The sequence below is a fragment of the Furipterus horrens genome, unplaced genomic scaffold, assembly GCF_987537825.1.
Source record: "Furipterus horrens unplaced genomic scaffold, mFurHor1.1.pri manual_scaffold_12, whole genome shotgun sequence".
NCBI classification, from domain to species: Eukaryota; Metazoa; Chordata; class Mammalia; order Chiroptera; family Furipteridae; genus Furipterus; species Furipterus horrens.
The window spans coordinates 7,106,010-7,127,069 of NW_028327182.1; the positions used below are offsets into that span (position 1 = coordinate 7,106,010).

Genomic DNA, 21,060 nt, shown 5'->3' on the forward strand with positions numbered 1-21,060 from the left:
CATAAAGTTTCCACGTAGCTGCCTAGGAGGGCTGGCATTGGTGATGACAAAGCATTACTCCCCAGACCAGCCTTGGGTGAGACTCTAATAGGACCCGCTCATAAGAAGACTATCATGTGAGGAACAGTAGGCTGTCCACGTGTCTACCTGGTACTTCATAACATTTCATTTAAGTATGTTAAATGATTTAAAAAACAAAGAAGAAAACTTCAGTCCTTTATAACCTTATACTGCAGAATAAAGCAGGATTTTCTTCACCTAGAGCCTTTCCTAGACACCAAAACACTCAATTCTAACTTTAGGTAAACAATACAAAGAGAACAGACCATCAGCATGCTCTATACCAAAAGAGTTTTGCAGTCCTGTATGTTTTTATCTGTGTGTATGTGTGTGTGTGTATGTGTGGTGGGGGATATATTAGGGGAGGGCTGGACCGCTCTCCTAGCGGACAACTAGTCTAGTCACATGGAGCCTTGAGTGTTTCAAGGGCCTATGCCAATATTTCAGGGCAAAAAGCAATTTTCAGCCTCCAGATATAAAAAGAAAACTGCAACATGGAAATTTATAATTGTTCAATTAAAATGTATGCACTATAACTGGTGGCAATTGCATTCATTGCCAATGTTAGTGTTCATAAAAGTTTTGTCATTGAAAAGAATAGGTCTGACTTTCTCACTGCACAGAAATTCCTAAGCATGTATTATTTGGATGGCTGTCTATAGACAGAGATCTCAGAGTCAATTGTAAAATAAGTAAGTTACCTGTCGCCACATCATTTCAAAAGTGTAATCCATTCAACAGATGATTCCAACAGGACAAAACCGTCTTTTATGTGGGATGTCAGTGCGTTTTGACACCTGATCTAACGTGGGTGGGAAGTCTGCCGGCTTCGTGGACTTTCGCACAGAGCCCATGTTGAGAAGGGCCTTGAGATTGTTTTAATGCTCTGCTGTCATCATTGTGGAAGTCTTAGTCATTTTTGAACAACGAGCTCCAGATTTTTTTTTTATACTGGGCTATATGAATTATGGAGCTGGCCCTGTCTAGAACTTACTAAGATCTTAAAAGAGCCCTGTTTGGGTTGCTCAGCTGGTTGGGGTGTTGTCCCGTACACCAAAAGTTTGTGGGTTTGATGCCCAGGAAGGGCACATACCTAGGCTGTGGGTTTGATTCCCAGTCAGGGTTCATGCAGGAGGCAACCAGCTGATGTCTCTCTCTCTCTCTCTCTATTCCTCTCTCTCCAAAAAATCAGTTTAAAAAAATCATACGCTCAGGTGAGGATAAAAAGTTAAAAAATTTAAAAAAGATCTTAAAACAGACCTCAGAGCTCTGTGTAATTCTAAAAACAATAAAGCTATTGCTTCTCTTTGCTTTGGCTTGTTTTTTAGGTCCTATGTTTAATTCACTTGAAAAATGCATGAGATCTTAGTATTTCGTATGGAGCAGCCTAACTTTGCCAAGTGGAGGTAGCACTGGACCGCAGGAAAAGCCAGAACTCTGCCAGGTTGACGGAAGTAAAGCCATTTTCAAACAAAGTCAAAGAAGCCATGCCAGAACTGACTGGCACGCCTTGTTCCCTGAGCATTTCGAGTATTGGAACTGGCCAATTAGCCTTTGGACAGGGCCAAACCAACACTGTCTTATAAACAACTGTTTGCGAAGCTGAGAGAAAAGCAGACATCCTGACCACAAGGACAACAGAGACTCCGGAGTGTAGCATCAGAACCCTGCCATGTGGAGCTAAGAGGAACTCGGTTTGTTAGGACCAATAGAAATGTCTTTCTCCTGTTCATGTAATTATTTCCCTTCCTTTTCTCATAAAACCCCCCTTGCCTTCCCCCTTTAACCAGGACACTGCTTGGGTTTCCGCCTGAATCTGTAATGCCCAAATGGCAGTTCTCTTTGATTCCAAATAAATGAGTGTTGCCTCTCCTTTTGGCTTTTTAGTTTTAGGTTAACAGCTCCCGTTAACCAAAGACACACAAAGGTCAGAAGGCCTTCCAAACAATGCCAAGTTTTTACGAAAAACAAAGAGTACTTCAAAATTGAATTCAGACTAAGCGCTTTGAAATGTCTTGGATGCCAAGTTGCACTGAGGATAGGAACAAGCATGAACAAACATTACCTCTACAAATGACATCTTAAGTGGCGGCAGGACATTTTCATCTTGTTCTGAAAACATTGTAAAATGGTCGTATCCATAATCCATCAAAGCTCTGTCTGGACAAAGGGCTGCATTTTTTGATTGGGGAAGCCAGGGGAGGAAAAACCTTAAGGCCACATCCTGCTGATATCCTAGGAGACTCAATGGCAGGATAAGGTCCTAAGTGTTTGGGGTGGGCACACGCCGGCATTGGACCCTCCCCTTTCCTTCCACGCCCCGAGGAGTCAAGGGCCAGGTGAGGACACTGCCAAGTGTGGACAGGACAGGAAAGCTCAGTCTAGGGATTGGTGAGTGGGCACATGCACCCCAGAAGTTGGCAGAGCTCTCTGGATAGCAGGAAGGGAAGGATGGCCATTGGGAATGGTTTGCTCAACATAGTCCTCGGTTTAACGACTTAAACAAAACTTATTTTAATTTGCTGACCCCATTTTTCCTGTAAAAATAATTTCTGCTCATCATGGAAAATTGTAGAAAATATAGAAAAAATAGAAATCACTCATAATTCCACTTCTTGAGAAAAACCATTACATTATTACTCCTTGGAAATATTCCCTTCTCCTCCCTTTTTCACGGCATTGATCATTTTTACAGGGATGGTACATATATAACGTTTCCTTTTTCCTCTTAAATGTCACAGCACGATCGGGCTTTTAAAAATGTGAAAAATAAGATGATTGGAATAAGTCCAAATACATCAATTATCATAAGTTAAAACTGATAAATTTTACTAAATAAGGGAAATACATTGTCGTGTTGGGTGAATAACGAAAGCAAGCCCTGCACGGTTTAAAAGAGACCAAACTAGACTTCAGGCCAAGATGGAGGCCTAGACCCACATGCTCCGTCTCCCTCCGCAGCTAAGAAGGAATGCAACTACCGCAAAGCCAGAAATAACCAGAAGTTCCAGAAAATGAAGCTACGCGGAAGCCCAGCGTATGTAGTCATAAACAAGTGGTGCCCGTCCGGACGGGTAGGAGGGGCGAGACTGCGGCTGAGAAAGATCGAACTGATCGAACTGATTGAACTGATGGAACTGATCGAACTGTGCTGGAGGTGGCAGCCGCAGCGGCGACCCACGGGACCCAGTGCCCAGACACCCATATTTGGGGGGAGGAGAGAGGGCCAGGGGGCCGCCACGGCTGCAGACCGAATCCTTCGGCTCACGATTCCAATGCCCGGAAGGCAGACCCACTGGGCGGCGACCCTGTTCTGCAGCGGAGAGTAACAGCGGGAGTCCGTCTTGGACCCCTGCCCCCATGCAAAGCGCCACAGGGTGGTGAGGAAGGTCCCCAGGTTGTGACGAGCACACGGGGCTCCGCCCCCTATAGCATAGAGTACAGTAGCCCTCGCTTACTGCCGGGGATTACGTTCTAGACCCCCCCACCCCCGAAGGAGGAGCCTTACATTTATTCTACACTCTTAAACCTACGTCACTTTAACAACATATGTATACAGTACCGCAAAATCCCACGATATAGCGACAAATCCACAATAAATAATTAAATATAATATTTTGAAAAATCCCACAATACAGTGAAGCCGCAATAAGTGAACCGCGATATAGAGGGGCCACTGTATTCTTGGCAAGTGCTTCCACCCCTGTCCCTGGCTGGTTTGGCTCAGTGGATTGAGCGTCGGCCTGTGAGCTAAGTGTCGCTGGTTCGATCTTCCAGTCAGGGCACATCAGAGAAGGAAAACTCTGACTCCAAAAAACCTCCGCTGCCTTGCGGCATACCTCTTCAGGGGAAAGGCTAGGGGAGTAAACCCCGACAGAAAATCCGGAGCCAGAGTCCCTAAGGCGGTTTGACGTTGTAGTCAACACCGGCAACTCCTGCGGCGCACCTGAAGCCAAGCTGTATTGACTCCGTCTTTCCCTTGGACCCTTCAGCTGCGAAGAGAGGGGGGGTCTGCTGCATGGGCAACAGCAGACCCTCCATATCACCCTGCCCAGGCTCTGTAGCTTCAGCTTCACTGGAGAGGACACTCCAGCGTCATCGCAAGATGTCGATTCAACACGGGAGGAGACAGATACCGTGTCACTCCCGAGTTGGACTGCACAGCCATTCTCGGCGGTGCAGATAGACTCTTAAGAAGCTACACCATCGTCTCTCGAGACGGACGGCTGCCGACGACGACGACAGCTTCCACCCCACCCGATGTAATCTGCCCCAGCCCCCTCCACACACACACATTTTTGAGAAAGGCATGATCAAAATCATCTTATTGACATAATTGCTACAAAATGTTTACAAGAAAAGCGTGTTCCCAATCCTTTCTAAATTAAAAAGATGATTTATTTACTTTGGACCTTCTGAATTCGTCAAAGGAGATTATTGAAGGAAAGGTACATTTCCCTCCCATCCTAGACCCCCTGGTCGCCCTCTCCAGAGGCAGCAACTGTGGCGTGTTGTTAAGTTCTTTGTACATATACATGCATGGATGATGTACGGTATTGTTCATTTTTCTCTCACAAAGGGGACATGTGCAAATACTATTCCCCCTCTTGCTTTTTTTCATTTCATGATATATTTTGGACAGCTTTCTGCATCAGCACACAGTGATGCACCTCATTCTTTTTGTCTCTCTGGCATGCCTCTGTATTAATGCCTCCTGTTTATTCATCCAGCGCTCCACTGATGAGCCCACATGTTTCCTGCAGTCCTTGATATGACAACCAATTCTGTGATAACATCTTTCTTTAGCGATGTCAACACACATGTACGACTGTATCTTTAGATAGATCCCTGAAGTATACTGTTGTGTAGGAACACATGGCCATTAAAATTTTGATAATTCCTTCTTTCAAAAAATTTCACCAATGCATATAAAAGTGTCTCTGTTTCCATTCCCTAGTCAGCGCTATACATTTTTGATCTTGGCACTCTGTGAGGTGAAAAATTGTATCTCATTGTTGTTTGAATTTGCATTCCCTTAATTCTAAGCAAAGTGGAGCGTCTTTTCTCTGGTTAATAAGCAATTTGCACCCTGGCTGGTGTGGCTCAGTGGGTTGAACACTGGCTGGTGAACCAAGGTTGCTGGTTTGATTCTCAGTCAGGACATATGCCTGGGTTGTGGGTCAGGTCCCCGGTTGGGGGTCTGAGAGATGTTTCTCTCCCCCTCCTTCCCTCTGTAAAAAAAATAAATGAAATCTTAAAAAAAAAAAAAAACAAAAAACCATCAAGTTTCCAATATATTATCATATCTTTAAAAAATGACCAAATAAAATATATTAACCCTAATGGGCTTTGTGAGTTTTCTTTAATTTTTCACACCAGTGCCTTTCTATGATAGAGTATAATAAAGTATATATGAGGTCCAAATGGGTAGTAACACAAGTGATTCTTTACTAATAACAAAGTTCTGAAAGGTGACTTTACAAATCAGAGCACATTTGAAACCAGAAAAGTTGGTGTTTGTGCTGCCTGTAACTACAAGAACCAATAAATAGAGACAAGGATTAAATCTTTATGGGTACTTTATTCAGATGGCTGCCAATCTGAGAAGACAGTGGGTTATGTACCCTCAAAAACCACCTTAACATCTCATTTCAAGCCAACCTTTTTACGAGGGGAAGAAATGGTAGGTAAAGAATTTGGAAAAAAAAAAAGGTTAATTGGAAAAAAGTTGCAGTCCTGCAGTGATTTTCCTGGTACTTCTTTATCTGTTGATCAATCGTTCTTCATCTGCACCATGGGCATTCCCTCCCTGGAACACAATGGCTCAGATGCCATCTCCATCACCTGTAGACCCCCCGGGGCACAGAGGTTGAATTACTTGTGGACGTCCTGGAGTCCAGTGGACGTGCATTCCCGTTCCTGGGAAAACAGCCTCCCACGAGCATTAATCCCTTAAGCCTAGCAACTAAGGCTAAAGTCTTTACCTCTAGAGTTCCCCTATCACACTGACAGTTCTTTGTATAATAACATGAACCTCATTCACTTACTTTCTTGAGTAGGAGAGAAATGAGCAGTATTAGAGCCTACCCATTGGTTACAGTAGTGTTTTCCACAGAAGTATAAAGTGAGCCATATCTGTAATTTTAAATTTTGTAGTAGGCACCTCAAAAAGTAAAAAGGAACAAGTGAAATTGAAATTAATATTAGCAAGATATTTTTAAACCAATGTGTCCCCTGAACTATCATTTTAACAGTAATTAATGTAAAAAAATCGTTCATGAGACATAAATTTTTTTTTGTATTGTCTTTTAAATCCATAGTGAATTTTACACTCACAGAATAAATATCTCATTGTGGACCACATGCATTTCAAGTCCTCGAAACCCTCATGCAGAAAGTGCTACTACATTGGACAACCCAAGGTTTACAGAATTAGTCAGGACTTTTATGGACGCAAGGCAATGAATATTGCTACTTATATGGCTCCTGTTTTTCTGTAATTGGGCGAATGTTTGCGGTAGGTATCTTAGTTTGGTTTCCCACAGCAGCAGACCCTGAGGCAAGGATTTGGGCAGAAGTAGTTTATTTTGGAGGTGATCCCAAGAAAACACTACTAGTAGTGGAGGAGTAAGACAAAGGAAGGAAGGCAATAAAGAGTGTATTAACAGGCAAGTTACTGCTTAGGCAACAGGGCTCCATTCCACTGGATAACACTGGGAGAGAGAATTATTTCACCTGATAGGCAAGGTGACCGGGGCATTTATCTACCAACTCCCCAGCCATCATTGGTTAAGGGTTGATTACAGGGTGTTGGCTTGCCTTGCATAAGGGCCCAATGTGCTTCCATAGCCAGAAAAACGCCCTTAAGCAAAGAGTTACAGATAAGCAGCAAGCTGCCTCAGCCCTGGAGAGGTGCCCACAGGATACGAACTGCTACAGCAGTCCACGCCGTCCAAGTAGAGATATTATTAGCTTCAGGAGTCCCAGAACTTGACGCCACCAAGACTCTCCTGTCCTCTACTTCTCTTGCTGACTTCTGTATCCCTAGCTCCTCCTGGCACACATAGGGATTTAGTAAATAGTCGTTGACTGCATGACTTTCCTTTGGGTCCTTGCCTCATATTATCAGTCTTCCCCATATACACGGGTGATATGGCTACTAGCTGTCATGGGTCATAGCCTTATAACTTCCTGATACAAAGGGGCCATGACATTTTCCCTTTCTAGCTCCAGCAAAAGTGATTCTCAAGGAGGAAAGCCAGTTGGTTTGGCTTAGGCCATGAGCTTATCCCTTTGGCCACAGCCATCGCATATTACGATTGGCTAGATTTAAGTTGGGTGCCCACCCGGAGGGGACAGAGGTGAAGACTATTACTAGAAGGTGGTGTGAGAACAATCGTCAACATATCTGTAACTAAGGATGCCCACTGGAGTGTTTAAATTGCGAATGTCATTTGCCCTACTTGATTTGGAAGAAAAATGCTTGAGATTCAGAACTGTCTTAGCTTAACAAGAACTGAGTTATAAGCTCTTATACCTACTACAGATTAAACACTCGAGGCTTTGCCTATTTGAGAGGGATCGTGTAGTCACCTAGTAATTTATACTTTGCAAGGCACACATTTGTGTCACGTGCCCCCGAGGTATGTTTGGGAATGAATTGTCAAGTACAAGACTGACTCTCACTCTAGAGGTTCTCTAGTTATTCTTACTACAGTCAATGGTTGGCTTCATTCCCTCAGCATATTTTCAGTGCTCATCCATGTTATAGCATGCGTCATCATCATTTTATCCTTTTTTATAACATGTCAAATAACATTCCATTGTTTGTAATACCATATCTCATTTATCCAATCATCAGGTGATGGACACTTGGTTCGCACCCCTTCCCCTACTTTTTGGCTTTAATGGATAGTGCTATGACATGTGTATGTTTTTGTGTAGATATGTTTTCATTTACCTTGTGTAGATGCCTAGGGATAAAATGGCTGAGTGGTATGGTAACTTAGCTGCTGTCTCATTTCACATTGCCACTGGCAATATATGAAGGTTCCAACTTCTCCACATCCTCGCTGATGTTGCTCAGGGTCTTTTTAGTTGTAGTATTGAACTATTTAAGACCAGTAAACAAGTGCTGATAGAGCTTCGCAAGTTCTGTGCCTTGTGTAATGGTCACGCACCCCGAAGACAGTCACTAAACATCTGAATGAAGAAAACCCCACCCTTTTACACGTATGCTGCCTGGGGTTTAAAAGTGCACTCATGAGTCGTGAGGCTCACCACAACCCTGCAGGAAGGAGGAAGAGGGAGGAATTCTGGTTCCCATTTTGGACCTGAGACAAAAAAAAAAGGTCAGAAAGATTAGGTAACAGGTGAAAAGTCCAGATCCCTGATCCCCCAGCTCCACCCAATGCAGGCTTCTCTCTAGAATTCAACACTGGTTCTCTGTAAATCTTTGAAATGCCCTGAGTTAATTACAAAAAAGAATGTTCTTAAGTTTCAAAGACCCTAGATTAAAAAGAAAAGGACTCAGCAAAAGCTGAAGGGATTGAAATGTTTTCGGGAGAGTGTTAATTATGACTCTGAGAATTGTGGGGACTGGAGAGCATGTTCTGGGGCAGTATAACAACAGAAGTCACTTCTTTTTTTTTAAAATTTTTTATTTTATTTTTCTCTTATCATTTAACACTCTTATACCCCCTCCCTCTTGCAATCACCACACTGCTGGTCCTGTCCATGAGTCCTTTTTTCATTTTGCTCAATCCCTCATAGACTTCTAACTTCAGTTAGCAAATTCTTCATCTTTGATGTAGAACTGGTAGCTGAGCATTTACAGGGTTGGAACATTCAGGGAGGTTCAAGGGCAACTGTGTATCAGGTGAGGGCTGACTATTTAAGTTTACAGATTGCATTATCTAAGAAAGAGCTAACATGTAAAGACAGGTGATTGAATAACAGTTTTCTTAGAATACTCAGTTCTAGTTGACTTCTTTTCTGTAATAGAAATTCTCAAACATACGTGAAATATCAAGAAAATAGCATAAGTCCCCGTCGCCGATCAACTAAAAATTAACAACAATTTGCCATTCCTATAGGTTTGACATACAAAAAAATGTTTGACTACAGTCAGGTTTTCTTTAAAAGCCATTATTTTTTCCTGCAGCTTTATTGAGGTATAACTAACAATTAAAAATTGTATCTATTAAAGGTGTACAACCTCTGGACCACTATACATATACATTATGAAATAGTCACAACCAAGACCGTCAAGCATATCCATCACTTAACATCTTAACCAGTTTCCTTTTTTTAAATGTTGAGTGCACTCAAATTTACTCTTGGCAAATTTCAAATACACAGTATAGTGAACATTGCTGTAAACCAGTTCTGTAGAACTTATACATCTTGTGTAACTCTAACCTAAATCCATTATCAACACCATTTTAGCCAAGGTGGACGGGTAATTATCGGGCAATCTCGTAAACACCACGAAATTGTTATCCTTTGCTCTTTTCTTTTTACGGTTCAAGGGAACAGAAGCTGCTGAGGACAGATTAATTGAGGTTTACGAGGGCGGGTCCAGGATTTTGTTCACTCCGTTCTCAGTTCTACAATCATTCAACCAGAGTATTCTCACCCACCAGTGAGACCGGCCATGCCGGCCTCTGAGTTGAGTCAGTTAGGTTTCATCATTGACTGACTCTGAGACCTTGAGAAGTTTTGTCTTTGAGCCTCATCTTTCTCATCTGTAAAACAGGGATAATACCTTCCTGACTCAGGCCCTGTTAGTTACAAGTGAGGTAAGGCCCCCAGAAAGGCGCATAACTGCTGTTCTGAAGCATGTTCCATTTGGCATTGTTGTTCAGCTAGGTTCTGGGAGCATGATGAAAGGAATCCTAAGGCGGTCTCTCCCTCTCCCCACATTCCTTCCCCAACCTATGAGGGCAGCAAAAAGCTCAGGTGCCCTTGTATAATGCAACATGTCAGATGCCAAGAGCCTGTTCCCCCTCCCAGCCCCAAGACAGTATGCTTTCCATCTCCAGCTTCCAAATTCTTGAGTTCTTCTAGGCTTCTGTTACGTTTCTTTAGATGTTCCGGCTCTACAAAGGTAATCTGTGCTAAACCGTGTCGTGGAGGTCATATGTTCGTCCTCAGGTTGGAGGTGCTCCCACGGCTCCCTTGTTTGTTCCCGAGGAGGGCAGCGAGCCCAGAAGCCCAGGAGGCGGCCGGCTAGGGCGTCGGGCAGCTTCCCCCAGGCAAGGGGGCGTTTCTGAGCTGCCAGGGCGGGCAGAGCCGGCGCTGCCCCTGTCCTCTGCTGGGTCGGTGCCTCGGCTAGGAGCTTGATCTTAGGTCAAGTTTAAGGCCAGGTGTGAGCACGTGGGGGCCTCGGCGTCCGAGCACGTGCGCCCCGTGCGCCCCTTGGCCCGGCCACCCGCCCCCATCGCACGGCGCCGGCAGCCTGGCCTCGCACCTGCGCGCGGCTCGCGGCGGCGTCAGCCCGGCCTGCCACTCCCCCCGCGGACCCCGTCGCCTCCCGTCTCCCGACTCCCGGCTCCCGGCTCCAGGCGGGGGCGGCGCGCAGCGGGCAGCCCCGCGGCGCCGGGCCCGCGCGGGGGAGGCGGGGACGGGGCGGGCCGTGAGCGCTCCGCTCCCGGAAGCGGGCGGCTCCGAGGTTCCATTCGAGCGGACCGGCTGGGCGGCCACAGCTCCCGCCTCCGTGTCTCCGAGATCAGCCCGAGCAGCGCCGCCCCGGCTCCCGGCCGCCTGGCTGGCAAGATGTTGCCGGTGTACGCGGAGGCGAAGAAGCCCAACCCGCTGCGGGGCGCGAACTTCTGCTCGCGCGTGTTCTTCTGGTGAGCGCCCCCCACCCCCCGCCCGAGCCGTGGCTCCCCGCCGGCGTCTTGGCGGGTGGGGGACCCGGGGTCCGGGCTGCCGGCGCGGCTTGCTGCGGTGGGGGCCGTCCTCCGCCGGCCGCGTGGTCCCCGCCTGCGCCCCGGCGTGCGTGCGGGCGGGCGGGGTCCGGGCGTGGAGGGCCCCCGGGGAGCCGGTGGCGGGGGCGTAGTGGCTCCCCGCCGTGCTGCTAGCGCTCCGCCAGCCCGCAGGGCCCGGGAAGAGGAGGAGAACGGAGGTTGCCCAGTGGAAGAAAGGACTGGACCGCCCCACGCGCCACCTTTAGCCGGCTTCCCCTTTACGGCTCGGGGATACGCTCTTCCGAACTAACGCCGCGCCCTTTTATTTCTAAGCAGGCAGCTTATGAACGGCGCCCTTTATCTAATTTCAGCCAAAGCCTGCTGAGTGCCCGGGGCCCAGTCGTGTCCCCACCTCTTCCTTTATTCCTTTTGTGACAGCCGCGTGTCCGTGAGCCTGCCTCTGACTCTCACCCTCCCTGTCACTTTGCGTTCATGTTTCCAGCTGTGTGTCCCGGTAGCTAGTTGTGGCAGATTTCACGTGGGTAAAGCACACTCGCTGTGTATGTAATGAATGGGGACGCTTGAACAGCGTTTGCCTCTGCCTGGGACACACGGAGCCTTGACTGGAGCACGTCTTTGACCAGCCCCTTCCCTACTGCAAATATTTCCACTTCCACCTTTGAGGACTACTCTGGGGACAGGTCTTACTGGAATCTGTAGCCTTTAGGGGAGCGATCCGGGATCTTGATGGAGGTGGTCCTGCCCAGGAGTCCAGTCCCACGGTCCCCACACCACTGAAGGGTCCCTGAACTGGGAGGAAACACAGGTGAAAAACGGCCCGCAGAGGTGAACCTCTGTAGTTTTCCATCCACCAGGTGGGACTGCAAATCAGGTGAACCTGAACCTTTGGACTTGAATCACCCTCCGTTGATTATTAGATCTTTTCTTTCTTTCATTTAAAAAATTATTTATTTGTTTATTTATTTTTAGAGAGAGGGGAAGGGAGGGAGAAAGAGTGGGAGAGAAACATTAATGTGTGGTTGCCTCCTGCGCACCGGCAACGCAGGTATGTACCCTGTCTGGGAATCAAGCCGGCAACACTTTGGTTCTTAGGCCGGCACTCAGTCCACGGAGCCACCGCAGCCAGGGCAGAAGATCTTCTGTTTCTTGACCCTAACACTCTTTCATCTTTCCCAGGTATTCTGATATTAACCCCCTACCCCTAAACTTAACCTTTCAGTGGGAAAGTGTAAGGGATTCCAAGGGAATGGGTGCTTCTGCACTTGTTTTGATTGTGGTGTATTCATTATGTGTGGGAACAGCTTTTGGCTATTTGATGGCCCGTCTCTTAATGAAGGTGGGGGTGGGGCAAGGAATATGACCTTGGTTACTATAAATTGTAATGAAGCAGGCAAACATCTCTGTAACTTCAGGCTGGGCAAGGAACTGTGGAAGCACTTCTTATGGGTGGATTTTGGAAATGTTTGTACATGGCAATGAGAAGTGAGGACTTCTCGTTAATGACTTGTGTGGGTGTCCATTTACGGTTTCCCTGCTGGAGGGGAAGGAGCAGTGGTCTCTTTTACTCCTGAAGGCGCTGAAGCAGAGAGAGGTTGAGTAAGTTGCCTAGGGTCCTGCAGCTAGTGAAGTGATGGGGCAGGATCCCACACCAGGAGGTCTGGGACTGAGCTGCTTCTGCTGGGACTCTTGTTCTTCAAGGCAGGGAGAAGGCTGTTCTGAACTCACCTTTGTTCTCGTAGGCTGGCGTTTCTGAAAGTTCTTGCTGTTGAAGATGGTCCACAGAAAACACCTATGACCATGCTGTAGGGTAACTGTTCTTAAAGTATGGCACCCCCACCTCCTCATCCACATCACCAGGGAGCTTGTTAGAAATGCAAGTTCTCCATCACCCATTCCACATCAATTCTGCAACATTAGAAGCTCTGGGGGGTGGGGGGTGGAGTTTAAACCAGTGCTGCAGGTAATTCTGATGCAAAGTTGAGAGTCTCCTCCCAGCTGGAAGACACTCCTCCCATTGTCACCGAGTATTCTAGTTTTAAAAAAGGGGGCCAGTCTTTGTGAAGGCAGCTGTTGACCACAATCACCATCCTGTATTTAGTTGCCTTCTGCAGTTGGAGTGATTTTACAGTCTGAGACACCTCGGTGACTTTCTTGTGTGCCCCTCTGGCTGCTGGTGGCAAAGCTGAAATGGGCCCACCAGGAGGAAGAGCTGCCTGTAGACAGGGCCCACCTTGTAAACAACAGCCAAGTTCTCAGCTTCTCAAATTTCATCTACTTTCTGCACCTGTGACCTGGTAGCTGCTTGCCTTAAAGATGCCAATAACTAGCTCACTAGGGTTTTGGTGTTTTCACAGCACACTTTGAACTTGGGGGGTCTAACAGGAGTAATACCTTATTGGCTCTTGGTAACTGTTGAGGATTATTGAAAAGAATCTATATTCTTTTCTGTTTCTGAATGAAACTTAAAACTATAGAAAAAGAGAAAGGAATAAGGATGATTTATTTCTATTAGCCAAGGATACCTGCTGATGCTCTGCTGGTTTAGTCCTCTCCCTAAACCTCTTTATACACACCTGTGCGTACATGCACATTTTTTTCCTATAAAACTAATTTTGACCCTGGTCCCTTGATTTCCTGTGGTTAACATTCCTTTATGGCATTAAATAATCCTAAGAACATGCTATTTAATGATTGCCGTTTACCCAGTCTTTCGCTTTCTTCGGACAGTTTGTTTATTATGTAATGTATGTCCATGTCTATAATATTTATGTCTGCTTTCCTTTTCCTAGATTCTTAGAAGTGCAGTAACTGGTGAAAGGCCAAACTATTTTCCAACAGGATATGACCAATTTGCTCTCTTCATAGTGGTTTATGTGCTTCCTGCATTGTTAGCTTTGACTACCTGAATTAATTTTTTATTCCAGGTAGAAAGGTTAAAAATAATATGAGTTTTAATTTGTATTTATTTGAATTATAGTGATGGAACTTGTTTATGTCTATGGACCATTTATTTATATTTCTTTCAGTTGTCTATTCAGGGATTGTTTTTTCCTATTAAGTACTTATTTTTCTGGAAATAACTTGAAATAGGGCTTATAATACTTTTCCAGATTTTCATTTGTCTCTTAGTTTAGTTCAGAGGTGTTAAAATTTATAAATTACTAATTGCACTGAGCTTTTCTTTTTGGTTTCCTCTGTTGCTTCTGTAGTGTATTTTTAAAATCCCAGCACCATCTAAACCTGCACAAGCATTTTTCTAGCTTTTTTGTTTCATAAAATAAAGACAGTTGGAATTTCTTTTGCTGTTTGATGTAAGCTGGGCCCTATTTTTTCCCCCAAACAGTCCATTTCCCCATCATGGTTTATTGACTAATTCTTCCTCTTCCCCATTATTGGAAATAAGTGTGGCAGAGCTTGTGAATTGTGTCCAGCTGGGCACTAGATTGCCCATATTCCCCAAGACTCTCCCCGGTGATGTCTGTCCGGCTGGGCAGAGAGAGGGAGAGAGGGAGAGAGAGAGTGAGAGAGTGAGTGTGTGTGTGTGTTGTGCTCTGCTGTGTCTTGTGTGTGTGTGTGTGTGTGTTGTGCTATGTCTTTCTCTGCCCACCCTCATCCCAGAGGTCAGCAGGTTGGGGGTAACAGGAAAGGACCTGCTCTCAGAGAAGGACGTTTAGCAGGGCTTGGGCCTGATACCTTTGGCTCACCAGACAGTGTTTAAATGTTGCCTCCCCTGAGTGGCTCAGAAAGGCGAATGCTGTTGTGGAAACGCTGCTGGTGTCAAGCCACACTCTCTGGAGACTCTTCTCAGAGAAAGCTGAGGACAGGAGGGGAAGTGCAAATGGCGGAGTGCTAGGATGGCTTAGAGAGGTTGCTTACGTTTGGCCCTCTATATATGGATCGTGAACACATAGAAATATTTAATTTTAGACTACAATTTTTACACCCTTTTCAGAATACCTCTTATGTGAACCTTCTTGTTGTTCTTTATTTTTTAAGAAAAGATTTTTATTTATTTTTAGACAGGCGAAGGGAGGGAGAAAGAGAAAGGGAGAAACGTTGATGTGATAGAGAAACATTGATCAGTTGCCTCTCGAACGTGCCCGACTGGGTACATGGGCGCTGACCAGGAATCGAACCAGCCACCTTGCATTTCGAGGGGTGAAGCCCAACCCGCTGAGCCACGCTGGTCAGGGCTGTTCTTTATTAACAACTGGAGATGCAAATGTAGGTGGAGGCTGGAGGAGCTTTCCGTGCTGTTCGTCTGGCCTCAGCCTCTTCTGCTTTCTTAAGGTTTAGTTTAATGAATTTTGGCAATTTTATGCAATAAATCCTACCCAAGCAAGATGTAGAACATCCCAGAGGTGTATTAAAATTTACTACTGATGCTGTGGCTCAGTGGATTGAGCGTCGGCCTGCGAGCCAAGTGTCGCTGGTTCGATTCCCAGTCAGGGCGCATGACTAGGTTGCATGTCAGGTCCTCAGTTGGGGGCGCAAGTGAGAGACAACCACACAGTGATGTTTCTCTCCCTATCTTTCTCCCTTCCCGTCTCTCTAAAAATAAATAAATAAACAAACAAATAAATAAATAATTTAAAAAACATTTACTACTGAGTCCCTGAGTGAAATAGTGTAACAGATTTTATAAGTTTGATCTCCTGTGGTTTATTCTTGAGTTTTCTCCTTTTTCTTGTTTTGGCTTTATAGTTCCGCATCACGTCAGCCTGCGAGGTGCTAACTAGTGCCCGTTCAGATGTGTCAAGTGGGTAATTTGCCTTTCTGACCCCCCTAGAGGGACTCCCCTCTCTCCTTGTGTATCTCCCAGGAGACACCTGCTCTGTGGGGTGTGGAACACAGGGGGTCCTTGTGCCGTGTGAGCCTTCATGGTGTCTCACCTGTCATTTTTCTCACCTGGGAACCCTGTCCCTCTTACTGTGAGGATGCTTCTCTGTGTGAGGTGTGAGCTCCTGTAGGTACAGTGTTTTGTGTTTGTGTGTCAGTGCATAGCATCCAGGTAGATGCCAGTAGTGGCAGTGGCTTTGGAACAGGATGGACTCAGGTCTTATCTTCGGCCCCGCAAATTCTGTGTGGCTACATGCAAGTGATCTTTGCATCTTACAACAGGGACGCTCAGGGGTCAATGGAACCCAGCCAGTCCACAGGTAAGGCCTCCTTTGGCCAGGCCTGTCTGAAGACGGGAAGAGAAGTGTTAGATCCACTTAAAGGTTAATCCTTATGAGATCTCTCTACCTGTGCGGGCATACCCTGTTTTATTGTGCTTCTTTTATGCACTTTGCAGATGTTGCATTTTTAATTTTTCTTATTTTTTAAAGATTTTATTTATTTATTTTTAGAAAGAGGGGGAGAGAGGGAGAGACACGTAGATCGGTTGCCTCTCGCATGCCCCCAGCCTGGAACCTGGCCCGCAACCCAGGCATGTGCTTTGTGCCCTGACTGGGAATTGAACTGGTGACCTTTCGGTTTGTGGAATGATGTTCAATCCACTGAGCCACACCAGTCAGGGCGATGTTGCATTTTTTTTTATAAATTGAAGGCAAGACGCTCCACCAGCAAAAAGGGGGCTCACTTTATTATAGTGGTTTGGAATCGAACCCACAATATCTCTATGTATGCCTGTATTATTAACATACATAGAAATAACTAGAAATGGAAGTCAGCAGAGGGTAAGCTTAATATTTTCTTCAGAAGTTAAAGCTTATGTTGACCTGTTTCAGCAGCATTTTCTGAGATGCTGTTAAAAATGCAGGGTGCAGACCCCACTCTCCCCCGCCCCCCAGATGTTCTGGTTGCGATGGGGTGAATTTCACAAATGAGGACATTTGAGTACAGGGACGCAGGGTGACTTGTGAGGAGCCCATACCTATGAGGTCGCAGGCCCCAGCTGGGGCTCCATCCATGTCCTTAGCACACCTGGTGGCCAGCGGTGCTCTCAGACCCAGTCTGCTGGGTCTGGGCTCTGGCAGGGAAATGTCAGTTGGTTGGCTGAAAGAGGGAGTATGCTGGCTTTCTCCAGCAGGCATTTAAAAGTCGTGTTCATGACGGAATGTGCTTTTTATATATGCAAGCACCTGCAGCATGTTTTCCTGTGTCATTCTGCTGCCTCCTGATTGCCGTGTGAGTGTTTGACATCACTCCCCACCCTGTTCTTAAGGCGTGCGCCTGTCAGTTCTTGTCCCCTTCGCCCTCATGTGTTGACGTTAAATCCTGCTGATTACCTTTCAAGAAGCCCTTGGAGTTGCTTATTTCTCAGCAAAGGCTTCTTGAACGCAAGTGTGTGGGACCCACAGGGCGGAAAGCATGCAAAGAGGTGTCCCCTCCTGGGGCTTATGTCCCGCCCCCGCTCCCCACTTCGCTCACACCCCAACTTTGCTTCCTTCCATTGGGTCTTACTGCTTAAAAGGCCGTGCCATCCTCCTGCTTAAAAACTTCTTGGTGCTCTCAAGAGCAATTCTTGAGCATGGCATCCAGGATCCCGCAGAAGTCGCTTTCCCAGCCTCACCTTATGTCATTGCTCATGCAACATAGTCTTTTCTGCTGAGGGGAGGCAGATCTTGTAACTTTTCCGCCTCTCCAGGTCCATCAGAGTCAGGACTGGGGAGCTGACTGATGCAAGGCAGCTGCCTCTCGGGGAGCCCCCGAGGTGACCAGGGTCGTGGGAGTAAAGGTGGGAGAGCAGCTGGTGCCCAAGTTGCTTTCCCAGCTTTGCTGCGGGGGGCACATTCCTACCACGCTGAGCCCTGATCTGCGGTGGGTACAGCGGGGCCGGGCTCCGTCTGTAGCTGGATCGCCTGGGTCTGCCCCTGAGGTCTGGGACTTCAGCGACCACGGGCAAGTTTCTGCCTTTGTAAAATGGGCATAATTGTAGAACCCACCTCACAGGGCTGTTGAGAGCGTTAAATGAACCCCACACCGGTTGGACTTTTACACAAATGTCAAGCAGATAGTAAGCAGTATACACGTACGAAACGAAAGCCACTCCATCTTCCTCTTGTTACTTCGCAGTTGTAAGTTAACACGCTTCCCAGGTGGGTTAAACATGTACGTTTCTGAGTCTCATTCTTTACCTATAGGATCATAATCTCTCGGGGCTGGGGTGGGGGCCGGGGAAGAGGTGGCATCTGGAAATCTTAATTTTTAAACATGCGTCCTAGGGGATTCAGGTGCTAAGACATCGGAACCACTTTTCTCAGGTCTTTCTCAGCCCTCAGAGTCCATTTGTACTTGAGAGCACAATCGGAGGCCACGGATACTCTTTTGGTCCCTTTGCGGTTCCAATTATCCAAATTCAAACAACAATGAGATACAATTTTTCACCTGCTGAAAAAACAAGCCCTACATCTTAGTGGCTCCGTTTGAAACAACAGTGTCAACAAGACACATGCATTCTTGTGTGATAGTCCCTTTTGGGCTGGCGGGAGTGGGGAACCACCCCACACACTTATTCGGGTGCTGGGCTTTTTCTCTCTTACGGCTTTGTTCTTGCATCCTGTCCATCAGATCCTCTTTTTATTTTGCTGGAAAGGAGATAGATGTACCTATATGTTCCAGGCTTGGAAGTGACATGCATCATTTATACTCACCTCGGACCATTGTGGGCGCTAGGAAGTGTGGTCCATATGTCCAGCAGCCTGCTGCAGGCGTGCAACACCGCCCCTCGGGGTGTGTGCTGTAGCAGAGCCATGAATCAGGTGTGCACCAAGGAACGGTTTCGAGGAGCAGTTGATTGGAGAAGGCGGAGAGTCACGCCAGGCACAGAAGTGTGAAGAAGAGCTAGTGTGTCCTGAGAACAGTGACAAGGAGGACGCCCTGGGGGTGGTTATACTCCTCCCTGCCAGTTTGATACAGTCATTTAAAGTCACACTCCTCCCCTAGTTCATCTAAGTCCATGTGCTGACTTTTAGACATCCCTTTTCCCTTCTGCCCAGACCTGTACTAGATGAACACCTGTAGCCCTTCTGTGGTTTCTGGATTAGCTCCTCCTTCTGTTTCCTGGTTCCACGGACAGTTCTGGGCTGGCCTCTGTGGGGCTAGTCCCTGCCTGCTCTTTTCCTCCAGGCTCACTTCTGTCTGCCCTCCATCCAGTGTGGGAAGGGAGGGATCTTCTAGTTCACACTCAATCCAGGAATCCATTGCAGAATTGTATAATGGAGAAATTTACTATTCTATTATGTCGTCATATTAAAATGCCAGAAGCATTTTGTATTGAGCCACAGTTTTCTTTCTGGGCATTTTCTGCCCCTCTGTATCTTCTTTTTAATTTTTTGTGTGAGTGCACAGCAAGTCAACTCCCCCACTTCCTATAGATAGGCTTCTGGTATTCAAAGATAGCTAGCATGAACCCATTAAATTCTGTCTTTCAGACAGCTGTCTCTAGTTCTCTGCTGCCTTTAAATGGCAGTTTTCAGACCCTCTTCCATTTGTTTGAACTGAATGCTCTTTAATTTAGTCTCAGGTCACATGTATAACTGGACACAGTAGTAGTTCAAATTTGACCTGGCTAGAGTGGCGTTTTAGCTATTGCGTACTTTGACAGTTTAACAAACAGTGTTGAGTGCTTGCTGCGTTCCAGGTAACGTTCTAGCCTAGGAGTTGACAAACTATGACCCCACTGGCCACATGCAGCCCACTCTCTGTTTTTGTAAATGAAGTTTTATTGGAACACAGCCTCACTCATTCATTTATATATCGTCAATGAGCTTCAACAGCGGAGGTGAGTAGTTGCAACAGAGACTGTATGACCTGCAAGGCGTAAAATATTTGTGTTCGCGATCTTCACAGAGCATGTTTGCCCACCCCCGTTCCAGATGTTTGGGATTCAGCAGTGAGCAGAATAGATAACGGTCCCTTCCTTCATAGGACTTAAATTCTAGTGAGAGAACGAACACTAACCAAGATAAATAAGTAGGATGTTGTGTGTTAGTTATGAGTGCTGAGGAGAAAACAGAAGGCAGGGAAAGGGGTGAGGAGTGTGTGTAGGGCTAAGGGAGGTGACAGTTTTAGGCAGGGTGGCCAGGGAGAGCTTCCCAGAGAAGGCGGGCAGTGGCCAACGCGAGAGATGAGATCTTGAGGACTCTGCTGGCCACTGGAGGGCTTGGGCTTTACTTGGAATGAAGTGGGACCCCTAAAAAGCTTTGGGAAGAGACATGACACGGCCTTCCAAGGATTTCGTAAGATCATTCTGGTTGCCATGTTGGGGATAGACCAAAGTCACGGGCAGATAGGTGCGGGGGCGACTGGCAGGAGATTTCACAGCAGGTCAGCCAAGAGATGACAGTGGTTTTGACCAGGATGGTAGGAGGGGCAGTGATGAGTAGTTGGGTTCAGGGAAGAGCTTATTTGAAGGTAGAGCTGAGGGTCTTAGGTGCTAGACAGACTGTAGGACTTGAGAGGAAGCAAGAGGCACAGTTGCCTCCATCGGTTTGCTCTGAGCACCTGGGAGGATGGAGTCACCGTTAAATGAGATGCTGGAGCCTGCAGGAGAAGCAGGTTGGGGAAGACCAGGAGTCTGGTTTTGACCGTGTTAAGTCTGAGATGCCTGCTCCACATTGAGATGGAGAGGTTGAGCTGGCAAAGGGTCACGAATCAGGGTCACAGGGAAGAAGTCTGGGCTGGAGATAAAATTTACGCATCGGCAGCAGTGCCTACAGTTGAGATACATTGGACCCACAGTCAACTGATCTCCCAGTCCATGGGGTGTACCCCCAAACTGCTCTTATTCCTCTTTAAGTTCATTTTGTTGATGTCCAAGTTCAGCCTCTTGTGGCTGCCTGTTGAAAGTTACTTGAAAGCTTTTGTAGTCTGACCACTAGAAAGGACAGGTCCTGGAACTGCCTGCCCGGTTGTGGCCAACGTGCCAATGAATAGCACAGGCAGTAGATGAACTTGGCTACAGGTGTTGGCCACAGGTGATGTGCCATCTGTCTTACAGAAGCCCAGCGGTATTGCATCTACTGGGCAGTCATTTGGAAACCCTACAAAGAAAAGAATTGAGGTTAGTTTGGCATGATCTCCTCGTAGTGAACACAAGCTCACTCTTGGTGCTGTCTTTCCT

The 21,060-nt window shown here is 46.6% G+C and overlaps 1 protein-coding gene across 2 annotated transcripts in view; it reads left to right on the top strand.

Moving 5' to 3' along the window:
- The first annotated feature begins 10,701 nt into the window (after positions 1-10,701).
- ABCC4 (ATP binding cassette subfamily C member 4 (PEL blood group)) overlaps positions 10,702-21,060 on the top strand; it is a 196,610-nt gene continuing 186,251 nt past the window's right edge. For both annotated transcript variants that reach the window (XM_090257992.1, XM_090257993.1), the window contains exon 1: positions 10,702-10,913. In XM_090257992.1, coding sequence (XP_090114118.1) covers positions 10,837-10,913 — 77 coding nt within the window. In that variant the 5' untranslated portion in view covers positions 10,702-10,836. The remainder of the gene's footprint in view (positions 10,914-21,060) is intronic.